General features: G+C 44.5%; 1 protein-coding gene across 1 annotated transcript in view; it reads left to right on the top strand.

The window, feature by feature from the left end:
• The first annotated feature begins 6,448 nt into the window (after positions 1–6,448).
• PRDM1 (PR/SET domain 1) overlaps positions 6,449–12,541 on the top strand; it is a 22,512-nt gene continuing 16,419 nt past the window's right edge. Inside the window, exons 1-2 of the mRNA XM_004011238.5 lie at positions 6,449–6,668; positions 8,280–8,528. Of these exons, the coding sequence (XP_004011287.2) occupies positions 6,627–6,668; positions 8,280–8,528 (291 nt within the window). The 5' untranslated portion in view covers positions 6,449–6,626. The remainder of the gene's footprint in view (positions 6,669–8,279; positions 8,529–12,541) is intronic.

Below are 12,541 nucleotides of genomic sequence, written 5' to 3'. Positions count from 1 at the left end.
AGCACATGCAGAGTTGGCAGCCAGCAGTGATCTAACAGTTGGATCCTCTGTGCCCCGTGCCACTTGCGGAGTCTAATGCCAAATGCAGTTTACTCACTGGTGTGTCCGAAGGCAAGATTAGCTGTTACTGATTAATAAACTGTCTGAGGCCCCAGAGGTATTGATTTGGAGTTAGCCTTCTGTTCCAACACCCTGCTTCCCGCCAACACCCTTCCTTCTCATCTACTTGAGTTATGAGGAAGAGGGGGGAATTAGAAGAGAAAAAGAGGTCCAGATGGGAAGAAAAGAATGCTGGAAAGATCCTGTAGGAAGTAGGTCAGGTACTTTGGAGATTAGAGTAGCGTGCTTCATCCTGAATGCTGGAGCCGGGGACAAGTAGCATACAATTAGAAGGAATTAGAACAGCAACAAGTAGCTTGGGTTTATCAGCTTTAATTGTCTATTGTCAGGACAGAGCTCTCCTCCCGAGGATCACGGTGGCGGGCTACATCCTAATACTTCTAATGGACCTCCATTGTGGGATTATCTCTCCTAAAGACCAGTGCCTGTTCTTTTAAAAGGAGCCGTTGGGAAGCCAGCCTGAAAAACGCGAAGCCCTGGCTCTCCTTGTGATTGGTCCCATTCTAGGGTAATGCTGGGCTGCCCTTCTGTCCCCAGGGGAGCACCTTAAGGGGGAAGATGCCTAGTGAACATTAACCCCTCAGCCCCTGCTTCCCCTGCATATTTGCAGGAAACAATGGGCTGTAGATGGAGATCAGATAAGCCTGGACTGCAGGCTGCGACCTCCAGGATCTCCACGCTGTCTTCTTGTTAAAAGGTTTCCTTAGTCAATAACAGAGAGTTTTTCAAAAGATAAGATGTCTGCTAAATTAGGTTTGTCATTGTATTGCCTTCCCTTTCCTCCATCACCTCTCAACCCCTCAGGTGAAGAAAGCATTGGAGGGAGGGGTCACCTGTCTCCAAATCCAGGCACTGAAGTAGGCTGGTTTACTTTCATTCCTGTCATCACCAGTTTAGAATGTAAAAGGGTCTACACTAGGTGAGTCTCCTCCCTCCCCCTTTCCCAGCCCATCTGTACTTGGTGTGTTGGTCCCTCAGTCACGTTTCACTCTCTGTGACCCCATGCACTGTAGCCTACCAGGTTCCTCAGTCCTTGGAATTCTCCAGGCGTGAATACTGGAGTGGGTTGCCATTCCCTTCTCCCAGGAATTGAAACCAGGTCTCCCACATTTCGGGCAGATTCTTTGCCATCTGAGCCACCAGGGAAGCCCTGTACTTTGGGCCCCACAGGTGCTTAAGAATCTGAGGATTTTACACTAAATGGAGAGCGTAGATCTGGTTTTGCTCATTGTCTGAGCAGAGGCTTGTCTGCTGGCTGGCATGAGCCAGCTCCACAGCTTATGGAAGAGCCAAGTATGGAAGGAGAGCCAGAAGAGATGAGCTTTCTGCTTCCTGACCTCTGCCCCTCAGCTTCCTCGGCAGGAAAATAAAGTGTTGGGCTAGGTCTGGGGTCCTCAAGGTTGAAGGATTATGAAATCCCCTTTGGAGCAGAACGGGGGTGGGGACATCTTTCTGTCTTTAAACAAATTACAAGGGTCCTATCCTCCCCCCCACCCCCACTCTCTGTTTGGCAGGGTGTTCAAAAGATTTCACTATTCTGTCTCTTCCTAACTCACACTAGCACATAAAAGTCAAGCCTCCGCAACCTCAAATCCTCGTTTAGAAAGGATGAGAAGAAATGTCAATCCCGTTTTTCATTAGAAATCATTCTTCCCTGATCTTTTGCTGAACACTCTGGGGCTTCAGAGAAGTAGAGTGTGGCAGGCCCAGCCATGGGGCACATCTTTCCATTCCTTGGAGATGGTTCGTGCTTGCGTGGGCTCTCCTGGGCTCAGGGCTGCTCTTCCAGCTCCTGTGCTTCTCATCAGCCCTCCTTTGTTTTTAAGACAACTTGCCCCTCTTTCATCTCACTCTGCTGAAACATCCACTCTGCTGAAACATCCCCTCTGCAACCCTTCTCTGTATGTAAGTCCGCCTTGGATCGCCACTCCCCGCCTTCGGTGTGATTTCTCCTCCCACTGGAAGGTGCCAGAAGCAAGCTTCCGCCCCAGGCCTTCCTCCCCCTCTGTGACTGCTGCTCTTCCTCCTCCGTAAATGAAGAGAAGAGGTAAGAGGAAGCTGAGTTTCAGGATGGACACCTTTCCGGTTGCGCTCTTACTCCCTTATTTACAGTTCCTAGTTTGTCTTCTGTTTGTTTGTTTTATGTCTTTGTCCCATCAAATGCAAGATTAGGAAATGTTTTCCGGTTTCAGAAATGATCTTCCTTCCTGTGTCCTTCCCTACAGCCTTTTCAGACATTTAAATCCCCCTCTTGTCTGACTATTGGGAAAAATAGACACATAATTAGGAAGAAACACCAATATTGGAAACCCACCTTGTTTGCCCCATGAATCTCATAGGAACGATTTTAATTGCTGTTGTTGTTTATTAAGTGGCTGGATGTCAAACTCATGAATAATTTAAACATATGTAAATGATTCAATAAGAACACAACTATATGTCTGAAGGCTGAAAGGACACTTAGGTAGGATGAGACACAAGTGATTCTGTCAATCCTGAAACCTCAGACATTGTGTGGGTTTTATAAAGTCCTCTGGATGGCACTTACCGGTTCTTTATTCCTAAGAAGGGGAGGGACCTCAGCTTTAGTTCTTCAATTTTCTTAATTTCTGTTTCCCTTATTTAAGAAGTCAAAACACTGATCTCATTTCAAAACACCCACGGTCCCCTAGGATTACCATCCCAAGGTTTAGGCACTGAATAGGTTTGTCCAGAGTCTTGGAGTTGTGAGCTGTGTCACCAGAAGGAAGCCTGGTGCTGTTTTTAAACTGATGCAACCCATCACTGAAACATACCATACACATATCATGCCAATGACACATGCATTGTTACACTGCATTGTAACATAGCGTGTGTCATACATACATTCTCTCTCACTCACAGCACATCCTTGCCCTTCTTGTCCGGCTTTAAAAAAGGAAGGCAGCCAATACGCCGAGCCCAGTGATTTGAGTTGAAAGGCTGTTAACGTGTAAAAACCAAGTGCCCCTTAGTGCTCAGCTTGGCTTTGAGACATGTGGGAGGGCTTCAAAGCTGCGGTGCCCCTCTTTTAGAGCTAAGACTTGCAGTTGGTCCCCAAATGTTTACCAGCAGGAAGATGCCTGACTTACAGGAAGTGGGAAGTGGGTGTGGGGGGTAAGGGTGGGTGGGTGGGTAGGGAGTGGGGAGAGGAGGGTGGGGGGTGTTCTCTTGATGTGGTTAGTCTTTCATTGACCTTGTTTGGGTAGAGCAGGAGTTGAATTAGAAAATGAAAACACGTTTCATCTTAGGCACATTTCATCCCATTTTTTACTTTCCTTAGGAAAAAGAAAAAATTTTTTTTTCCCCCAAGTGGAGTCAGGTCTCCAAATTTGGTACTCAGTTTCCTTTCATTCTACAAGAGTCTTCACTCACACTCATCTGGCCACCTACATTGCAACTCCCAAACCACCGAGGATGGGCCAGGCCCAGTAGCTGAGACCGAAGAGCATAGACTTGTCAAGCCGTTGTGATGACACCACCAAAGGGAATAGATAGGGGTTTCTGAGAGCCCAGCTGTTTGGATCATTTATGATTTTGCTGCCATTGTGAACACTCTTAAGGAGAGAACTCTGCCTGAGAAATGCTGATTAATAAAGGTAACTGAGGTTGGTTTTTTTTTTTTTTTTTTTTTTTTGGTGTTCTAACAGGGAGGGAAATAATATAGTGACTAAAAATGCACCAAGGTATTACTTAGAAATGAACATTTTGAGACTTAATATTCCAGATAGTGGCAGCCTCTGATAGCTCTCTCTGCACAGCAGTACCAGTGCTGACATCTGCCTGCTTGTCAGCTTTCTAAATGTTATGCTCGGGCCTTCTAGAAGAGCAGGGGAGTGAAGTTCAGAAGGCCACCCCCTCTTCTTCTCCTCCAGCACTTTTGTGCTGGACATATCTAGGTGTGACTATATGAACCTACTTTTTCTTGTGAGTGGGCTTGCTTCTTTCCTTTGTCCTTTCTTCCTTTTTTGTTTTTTTTTTTTTTTTTTTGCAGCTTTCATTTTAAATTATATTATGGCCGACCTTTGACTGCTATGATTACAATAAAAATGGTTAGGTTTGTGCTTTTGGTATTATTGGAAGGATTTTCTAGTTCAACACTCTGTGTGTCTTTTTTCTTGAAAGCTCCAGTCGTGCCTGCTCCAGCTCAGCTGGAGCACCTGGAACTAATTTTAGGGTTGCCTGGCTTAAGCCCCGCACTGGTATTTGAAGTTTGCGTCCTCCCTAGACTCAAGCCCATTTCACCACCTCTGAAGGTGAGTGCAGGCTGATATTAATTAACAGTGAGTTGATTCACTGGCATCTTCAAGTCATTAAAGTAAATATTTGGTTTAAAATAGCCTCTTCCCATCTAAACTATCCAACTTTTTGCCCCTTTCCTTCCTCCACTGTGGTTGACTCACCAGCCCTTGGAGGGTGTATATGGCCTAAGAACAGTTTGATTCTAAAAGGGAAGTGAAATACTCTAACATCTGCAGGCGAGACTGACTGAACAGCAGGCCGGCCTTCAGTGTGACTACGTCGGGGTTTTTTTGCCCATTGTGGCGCTGACTCAGCATCAGTTAATAAACCCTCTCGAGAAGGCTGGATTTCTCTTGTTTAATTATCATCTTGGAGCTTTCTGAGAACTCTTTAACAAACTGTCCATTCAGTTTTACACCCCCTAGCACATTTGCCAATTCAAAGTCCTGTTTCCTCTGGGTGCTAGCGTCCCCTCTGGCCTAACATATAATCACAGGTCATCAGGCAGTGATGGGGACTGTGTTACTTATGTCCCCTAGTGGGAATTTAATTGTTCTCTATACAGAGATTGAGGAAGGATTTTAGACACAAATACCATTTCCTGCCAGATAATCTTTTACCGCCCCTCTACCTGCCCACCCCCCCCCACCAAAAAAATTCTAGAAATGTTTCCTAAAAGAGAGAAAAGAAATTTTAAAGATAAATATTTTTATAGTTGAGTTGGGCTTTGTTTGGCTTTGTTTCTTCCTGTAAACAAATACTCACATGTCCACTTCATCGTATGACTAAGTTGGTATCATTAAGCTGGGACTGGGTGTGTGTACGTGGGGGTGTGCATGTCTGTTGGGACGTGGGTGTGTATCACATGTGTACTTAAATGTTAGAAAAGACACTGCAGCCTCAGGTTGAAGGAGAGATGATTTTAAAAATCACCACGTATAGAAAAGCAGCAGGAATAGTGGGGGACTTGTGCTACAAAGATCTAAACAGTCCTTGTAATAGGGTGTCTGCTCTAAATGGACCCTTTGCATGATTGTTTCCCTGAATTAGAGGATTCCTTGCTGAAGGCACAAGACCACTGAAGGAAGTAAAGCATCTGGTTTGTTTTGTAATGAGAAGCAGGAATGCAAGGTCCACGCTCTTAATAATAAACAAACAGGACATTGTATGCCATCATCACAGGATGTCCTTCCTTCAACAGAGGACTGACTGGGGCTGGAGGAAAAGCCGGACAGGGCTCCCAACGAAGAGCTCCACTAATTACTGCCTCTGTCTGCTTTCCACTTGCAGTGATCAGTTCCACATTCTCTTTAAGAAACAGATTAATGCTCTACATTTTGCAAACACACTCCTCTGCCTGTGGGTTTGGGGGAGGGGAGAAAAGGCAAAGAAATTTCAATCTGTAGGATTATAACTTTTTCGTATTTCCCTATTTACTAAATAATTGAAAGAGGGAAGTCAGTTTTACTAAGTATGAACTGTAATGATCAGGGGAAATGGACGCTTACAAATTTGGGGGCGGGACGGGCGGGGGGTTGGGGGGAAGGAGTCCTTTATTTTCCAAGCAATAGCTTGAGGACTAGACAGCTCTATCTTATTTCATAACATGCAAATTAATTGCTCTTTTTCACGTGCTCTTTTCAAGTAAGTTTTGTAAACTCTCTAACTGGACCTGGGCCGAGGAACTCCAACAAGTTTAGATCCTTTTTAGGTTTCCCTGAATTTAAGGAATGTGCGCCCCCTCACAAAGCCGCAGCAGGAAGGAGGGCGGTCTGGAGTCTTTAGAATACAATACAGTCCGAGTCTACGCGGAGGTTAAGTGCCTTCAAAGGGAAGTCACGATTCCAAGTAAATGTTGAAATTCAGATACGGAGAGAGGAAGCTCTGGGCGCTCGCGGGCTGGGGGGAAAGCCCTAGGCTGAGCTCGACGCGGCTTGGCCAGGTGCGGCCACGCCCCCTCTTCAGGCGACTGGTAGGAGTGAATCACGAATGGGAAATCTGCAAGCTGGGAGGGGGTAAGGGCCGAGCCGCCGGCCGGGTTAACCCAGACTGTAAGCGCAGCCGTGACACTCGGCCCTCCAGTGTTGCGGAGAGGCAGAGCAGCGCGGCACCTGTCCGCGCCGGGAGCCGGGACGCGGGCGCGGGCGGCCGAGCAGAAGGGCACCGCCGCGGTGCGCGCCAGCCTTCGGCCCGGAGGGGACGCGGAGCACTGCGGACTGTTTAGGCATGAGCGACATTTATCTCAGATGTTGGATATTTGCTTGGAAAAACGTGTGGGTACGACCTTGGTAAGGAACTTGATCTTGTTTTTCATTCTGAAATTGATCTGAAAACTCTCCCCACCCCTTTTCGGCTAACGTAGTCGCAGTATAAACCAGAAATGCTTCTGCTTTGGGGCACTTAGCACTGTCAAACGTTTATAAGACTTTTTCCTTATGAATCATTAACCCTTTCAGTTCTAGGCATAATTGTCAGTTCATTGAAATTTCAATAGTGACTCCGGCCCACCCCCGTCCAACAAAGTAACTATTCCGCGTTGTCTTAATTTTAAATTTTGGTTTTATTTTAACACTTATGTGGCATCGTGACTGTACGTGTCGCAACTACGTAGACTTAAGCACGTTTGTTTCAATCGTGACTGAGGGAAGGACAACTTCGCATCTGATTTTTAAAAAAGGGGGGGTCATCATATTTAGAGAAGAAACAGAATGGGAAAGCCACCCTGAAGGACTTGGACAGTGTTGTGTTTACATTCTAACGAGGACACGTTCTTACAGGGAAATAATACCCTACTCCTTTTTAATACGTTCCTACTTTTCCCCCCGCACGTCTGTATGGGAAAACACTGCAGGCGTTGTTTACCTTTTTACCCCCTCTCTCTCTCTTTGGAAAGCACTTTTCCTGCGTGTGAGGGGGGGATTTGCGGGAATACCCTTATCACTTTACAAGTGGAAGCAGAGCTTGTCTTCTGAGTCTTCTATATTTGTTATAACTTTAGTTACAGTAAACTGTAGCCCATCAGTGACTTCTGGGAATTCGTACACTTTCAGATTTAAATGGAAAGTGCTATTTGTAGCTGAGGGCTCCCTAAAGGAATTCTCTTTAGGGAATTCTATTGAACAGTTTTATGTTTTGTTTTTGCTTTTTCAATCTGGCGTGAGATACCCACAGTCAAAAGAAACTGTGGGGAGTTTGCCCCCTGTCCCCCACCCCCATCTTTCCTCCTCTTTTCCTATGGTCCAAATGGTTTCTGAAAAGCTGCAGCTCAGTGATGCTGGCAGGATGCAGTCCTTTTCAGCCTTCCATGTGAGAGGATGAAAGAGATCGCGCTGCAGAGGGGGTGTGGGGGGGGGGGGCAAGTTGTTTTGAAAGTTGTTTTGAGTTGGGAGCTGGTGGGAAAGTTCAGTCTTCCCCATTTGGAAAAGGCAGGCTGGGTTCCGCTCCTGCACCACACGCGCTTTCCATTTTTAGCTTCATTCAGAGGCAGACAGAGCTCCTTCCTCTTCCTCTCCTTGTTTGTGACACTTTTCTGAGGCAGCTTTTCCACAGCGTTGAGGGTCTGGCGGCCATGACCCCAGGCGTCCTGGGACAGAGGACTGGGCGCCCACAACATTTTTCTGCTGTGAGAGGTAAAGCCAGGGATTGTTCGGAGGTGGTTCTTTTCTTTTTTAAACTTTGTCTCCCAATGAGGTTGCCACATTCTTTGTTGTTGTTGTTAAAGGATAGCATTTAAAAACCTTGCTTCTCCAAGGCAATCTTTATACGGCTTTTTGGCTCTTACTCAACTGTACCAAGCACTCTGCATCTGCTTTTAAAGTCTTCAGACGACTGTATTAGTCATAGCCTCTCAGAGGAGCCACGGGACAATGGGGATTAAAGGCCTTTCCCTTCTCTTCCAGGCTGCCCCCAAGTGTAGCTCCAGTGCTGTGAAGGTTCCAGGGTTGGCAGAAGGGACCGAAGGGACCATGAAAATGGACATGGAGGACGCGGATATGACTCTGTGGACAGAGGCTGAGTTTGAGGAGAAGTGTACATACATTGTGAATGACCACCCCTGGGATTCTGGTGTGGAAGGAGGCACTGCGGTTCAGGCGGAGGCTTCCTTACCGAGGAATCTGCTTTTCAAATGTGCCACAAACACCAAAGAGGTAAGCCTCTGGTTTCTTGCTGAAGAAGATTGGCACCTGATGCCAAATCTCCCTACTTGCCTTTGAGGCCTTGTATATCTGTGAGAATCTGTAAGTATCAGTAAATAATTGATCACTTAATTCACTTCTTTCATTGCCTTCTCTTCCCCTAAGTCTGTCCCTGCTTATTTTCTCCAGCTCTTGACTATTCCATATTAATTAGTAAACAGTTAAATCTTTTGGCAAGTTGACATGTCTTAGAAAAGCCGAATTGCAGCATGGGGTGGGTGAAATTGTCAGCAGCTTCGAGAAAGTTTCCTGGCCGCTCTGGACTCACTGGCCCTCATCACCCAGTACAGTTGCTTTGGAGGGAGAAAACTTTTTCTTTGAAAAAAAGTGTTTTCCACGTTTCTTTTGTCTCCTTTTGGTCACGAGATGGCTTTAGTCTCTTTTTAACGAGCCAGCTTTATTAGCTGGGTTTCTAAAATTATTCTCAAAACCTTGACGTGTTTATGAACTAAAGTGATGGTGTAAACTGAGAAGAGGTTCATGTAAAAGTGTCCTCTGTCCGGATGACTTCAGAGCTAACCAGTGTTTATCTGCAGCAGCTCCCTTGCTCTGGCAGGGCTGGCAGGCCGATTCCTTCTTAGCCTCTGAAGTGGGTACACTCTTTGTTGTTTCAAAGGGGTTGAAAACCCAAACTTGGAATGAGCGAAGGATTTGTGTTTACCCTTTTATATAATGATTATAGCAAGGCGTGATGTTTAGCTGTGAAAAACCTTGCAGAACCACTTCTTGTTTTGAGACTTCAGCTACTGCAGTTGCTCTCGTGGGTCGACTGCAGGGCTGAGTTGAAGGAATTGACCCCACCACAGACTTACCACCACCATTCCTGTGGCTCACTGTCAATCTGTCACTGCCTTTAGAAAGTCGTGACAGGGGGGTCTTGTGCTATAGGAGTCCAGAATTCCATCCTGAGACTGTTCATTACAACCATGTCAAATCACTTTCCTCCTTCCCGAAGGAACAGTATTTGAAGGCTTTGAGAGCTGATTTGGGAAATACTTTGTCTCTTTCCTGTTGGTGTGTCTGAGTTCAGTGTTGTTAGTGAGGGGTGACACAGCTGTCTAAAATTAAATAGAGCAACTCTGCTTTGGGTTTCATTAAAACTCAACTTCCCCCCCACCTCCCCGTTTTTCCTACTGGGAGAGAGGAGGCTAATTTCATGAAAAGCAAAATTTAAATGGTATTTGTATGTGAACATTACCAAAAACTTGACCCCAGAAGTCGGCCTTAATTACACCTTTTTTGTGAAAGTAACACCCTTTTCTATAGAAAGTCTCTTAGTTTGTGGCCCGTGGAATCAGTGTAGGATTTGTTTGGGTCTGTAAGGTTTGTCTGTGGCTTTAAAAAGTGTAGCATTTTTTCCCAGATCAAATTTGACCAAATACTGGTCTGTTCCCAGATTTTAATTGTGTTGTGTTGCCCTGTCCAGCCGCTTGGGATTAAAGTCAAGACCTCCACTCTGGTTCATCCTTGCCTTTTAGTTCTGTAGTATTGTCTTCATTTCAGCTCTTAGCCTGTCTTTTAGTTTTCATCATTCTATTTAAAATAATAGCTAAATAGAAAAAAAATGCCCTTAGATCATTAGTCCAAAGTTCAAAAGACTAGGCACGTACTTAAGGTGTATACTTGGAGGCAGAGCCAGACTGGGAGCAAAGTTCTTCAGACTTTCCAACTAATGCTTCGACACTGTGCTACACTGGCCCCTCTTGGTGTCACTGTGGTTTTATTTATCGTCTTAACATACTTCAGACCAATCCTTTATTAAGCTTGTTTGGCGTTTTTTCATTGCATGTTTAACTCCTTATTTCGTAGTTCAGCACTGAAAACGCATACAGTACCTATATTCCTAAGGAGGGTCCTTCAGAACAAACCTAGTAAGAAGTTAGGGTTCTCTTATTCTATTTTCTCCTATTTGATTTTACTGACATGCTTGAAGAGAACAGTATGTCTTTAGTCCTTCATCATAAAAGTAAGCAGGAAACCAGCTTAAGTGTAATACTGGCCTAAGCTCCCTCTGTAATGTGTACCTGCTTTCCTGTTTCTCCTTCCTTCCTTTTTGCATTTTGGAAAAGGACAGCTCCTTCAGGATGGTGAAAGAGAACTGTGAAATTGAGCCATTGAGAGTATGATAGCTACAAACCAGTTCTAGGACAGGAACCTTCAGAATGGATGAAATGTTTACATTATCATTATTCAGTTAGTTCTTTCAGTCCCACAAGCCGTGGAAAGAGGAAAAAAGCCTTTGTACATGTAGTTTTTATCTGACTGATGTATCTTGCCCTTCTTTAAATGTTTTCATTTAAGTAGCAGAAGATGTTACATTATGTACTGATGTGCTGACATCCTGGGGATTTTTTTTTTAACAAGACCATTTTTCATTATGAATTTGTGCTATGTGTCAGCACCTTTTTTTTTTTTCTGGTTTAAAAACAAAACATACAAACCATATTTCTGATCTTGACCCTCATTTTTAGATTTAGTTTAGAATCATTTTGCACCTTTAATGAGGCTGTTCTTACTTCCTATTTCCAAAACGCAAACCAAATATAGATGTTCTATTCAAAAAACTTTTAAAACTTTTTAAACTGCTGGGTTATTCTTTTAGGGGGATTTTCCCCTTGATCTCCTGAAATAATCTACTGTGAATATTTGAACACAGAAAGATTGATTTAAACACTTCTGTTCTAGAAGCCATAGCCTGAACTGAGCTTGCTTGTGTTGAATTCAGAGGCTCTGTGGCTCTGAGCCTGAACTCCAGCGTCGTGTGGCAATTAAACATCAGGCCAATGATGGGGACTCAGTGTCCATTTTGATTGAAGTCCATTATTAAGTCATCTGTAAAAAGTATCTTGCCATAATATGCAATTCCCTCTTCATACTGCCTTTTATTGGGAGACCATGTAACCAGGCATTTCCTTTAATATAAAGATAATTAAGGAAACTTTCCAAAAACATCTCTTTCCACTCCACCCCCTTTTAAAAAGAATGGAGTAAAGTGCAGGCTGAAGTCTTGGTTCACTACAGAGCACTAACCATCTCAATGCAAATATCCTTGTATTCAAAATAGAATTTTAATCTAATGAGTCATTTTTTTGAGGGGGAGGGGAAGAGGTAGCTAGTAATTAAAATGATTTTAATATAATTTGGGGTGAGGATACTTAAACCATCGTTAGACCTGAATGATATTTCTGCTTGAAACTCAATGAGATTCATGTGTATTCATATATTCGTAAAGAGGGAATTTGTTTAAAAAAAAATTATTCTCCTTACTATCAAACTTTCATTCAGCACTCCTAGTCCACCCATACTAAGTTGTGACATCTTCATTTCGTAAAATGGAAAACAAGCCCTATTTTTTGTTTGCAGGTCTTGGACTTCAGGGTATGTTGTGTAACTGAGGCTGTTGATAGATCTGTAGGGGTCAGCCCAGCACAGAGCACACAGCTGGGAAGAGCAGGCCGGCAGGGAAGTGGGAAGGCCAGCATCCTCTCGCTGGTAGATTTATGGGAGGCACACAGGAGTCCCGGCCCAGCAATGATGCTTTAGGACCCTGGTCAGTTCCAGTGAAGTTTCCTTCCTGAGCTTAGGTGAACACATTCTTAATTAGTCCTTCTAGTTCTGGGAAATTCAAGGCACACACCAGGTTTCCCTACATTATGTGCTGGCTCCAAGGATAGAACGTTGTTGGTTGTTGGCTAAGATTCACATTCAAATCTTTCCAGGGCCAGAGGGAGAAGTAGGACTTAGTCACTTACTTCCCATTAAAAACTATCCTGGTTCTGATCCCCGCTCCGGTTACCTGGCTGAGCTCAGGAGTCTTAGAGCTGGAATCTTAGTTATAGTAGCTCTTATGTCCTCTTTGAATAATTTCTCAGATAAGGATCTGAGATGAAGGTGCTGATTGTGAGATAGGGTGCTGAACTGGGAATGGATAGAGATCGTATATGAGCTAAACAGTTCCTTCCAGC

The sequence above is a fragment of the Ovis aries genome, chromosome 8 (genome assembly GCF_016772045.2).
Source record: "Ovis aries strain OAR_USU_Benz2616 breed Rambouillet chromosome 8, ARS-UI_Ramb_v3.0, whole genome shotgun sequence".
Lineage (NCBI taxonomy): Eukaryota > Metazoa > Chordata > Mammalia > Artiodactyla > Bovidae > Ovis > Ovis aries.
The sequence above is the reverse complement of the archived record's forward strand: the minus strand, read 5'-3'. Positions and strand labels throughout refer to the sequence as shown.